Source organism: Trypanosoma conorhini (genome assembly GCF_003719485.1).
Source record: "Trypanosoma conorhini strain 025E chromosome Unknown Tco_14.4_contig_00836, whole genome shotgun sequence".
Lineage (NCBI taxonomy): Eukaryota > Euglenozoa > Kinetoplastea > Trypanosomatida > Trypanosomatidae > Trypanosoma > Trypanosoma conorhini.
The window spans coordinates 1-1,874 of NW_021704886.1; the positions used below are offsets into that span (position 1 = coordinate 1).

Below are 1,874 nucleotides of genomic sequence, written 5' to 3' on the forward strand. Positions count from 1 at the left end.
GGTCACTGTACTTTCCCAACCTTCCCGCCCACAACCCCGGCTGCAGAAAAGGCAGAGAGGCCTCGCTCGCAAGAAGCCGATAAAAAAAAAATAGGGGGAGAGAGAGAAATAAAAAACAAGCGTGTTTTTTTTATTGCTTTTTCCGCGTGTTTTTTTTTTTTCGTCCATAATAAAGGCAGTAAAGGCCAAGCACGCATCTCAGCCCGCCCCCCCCCCGCTTGGGCAGTTAGCCCCTGTTTGGGCGGCGCGGCTGCAACATACCCGCCTGGTTGCCCCGCTGGCTCCGCGCCGCACCCTGGACTGACGGCAGGGAGTCGCTGCGACGCACCGAACGGTCCCGGCTGTAGGCACGCTCGCGACTTCCGGTGCGAAAGGCGTTGGAGGCGCTTCTCGGAATCGTCGGGTAGCGCGACTGCAGTCCAAGTGGCTTCGCCTCAGATGGGACAGGAATAAACTCAGCCCCAACGCCCTTCGGCACATAGACGAGAAGGAGACAGGGACAAGTTCCGGGGCCACACTTGCCTGCACAAACCATTACGACCGAGTAGCGACCGCCCTGTGAAGCACGGAAAATAAGCGCCTGTTCACGGGCATTGCTAGGAGCTGCGGTGCTCGCTACCTTGACACCGCAATCATTATAAACATGAAACAACACCGATTCCTCCGCCAGAATATCTCCCCGTTTCACTACCGCCGGGTCACTCACGTGCGTTTGGCGGAGCAACAGATGCACGTCGCAGGAGTCATTTAGCAAGAAGTCGACACGTGTCCCATCCTCCTTGCCAGGAGAAAGTGCCACGTTTGTCACCAGCGGCTCACGCCTGAGACCGGCGTTACGCAACGGGGTCAGCGTCACGTTAGCCATACCAGGATAGACAGAAACGTGAAACTTGCCATGACAGCCACGCTTCATGGTGTACGGCACAAGGTAGCACGTCGTGTTGGGTGGAAGCTCCATTTCCGAGCACACCTCCCTCGCATCCAGCATCATGCCCTTTTGAATGAAGCGGTGCGTGTTATTCGTGATGAGCGGGGTCGGTGGTGTCTTCGCCTGTACGGGTTGCATCAAAACCAAACCTGTCTGGTGATAGTGATTCAAACCGTCACTGTCTGTATAGGATGGCGCTTGGTGTCGCAACTCGGCCAGGATCCGCACCGGACGCGTCGATTTATTCTCCACCAAATAAATCGGATTGCTTCGGAAGGACGTGAACTTCGGGTTACCCCCTGCGGTGTACTCATTCCATTCCCCTGAAGAACTCAGTCGGTCGCCGCAGTTAATGTGGCAGCGCTGCATGCTCGAGAAGTTATTCAAAAACGTCGGAAGAGGCAGGAACAAATGCTCCTCACGGGACGGATCGAAGCCACACACGTGCCGCAGCGCCTCATCCCAGCGTGGGTCCTCGCGGTTGAGCGGGCCGGTGTAGGTCGGCGCGTCAAAGTAGCAGTTGTGCAGCCTCACCACAATGTCGGCCGGATCATTTGACTCCCCAACCGTTGGAATGACTGCCAGGAGGGCGTAGCTGCACACCGGGTGAATGCCGTCCCCGGCATCCACGTTAGACATGCACGTAATGACGTCGCCACGCTCGAGGTCCTTCGCCACACCGGCCCAGAACTTCACGGACTTGAAATCGCCGGTGTTGGCGGCCTCCGCCAGCCTCTCCTCAAACGGAATGTGCGTCACCGGGCGGCCTGTCAGGTCCCGCAGCGTTTCATGTGGTGTGCACTGGTCAAGCCGGGAGTACCCACCAACAAACTTCGCGTAGGCCTTCTCCAGCAGGAGCGGATACCACGACCGCTTTGGAACCCGTGTAAACTTCGGCTCCATGTTTGCATCCACAGGAACACGGTCGTCAATGTCCACCGGCACA

General features: G+C 57.5%; 1 protein-coding gene across 1 annotated transcript in view; it reads right to left on the minus strand.

The window, feature by feature from the left end:
• Positions 1-226: 226 nt before the first annotated feature.
• Positions 227-1,874, minus strand: part of Tco025E_08649 (putative calpain-like cysteine peptidase) — a gene marked incomplete at both ends in the record, with an annotated part of 3,639 nt that continues 1,991 nt past the window's right edge. Inside the window, one exon of the mRNA XM_029375492.1 lies at positions 227-1,874. This exon is cut by the window's right edge and continues 1,991 nt beyond it. Within this exon, the coding sequence (XP_029224549.1) occupies positions 227-1,874 (1,648 nt within the window).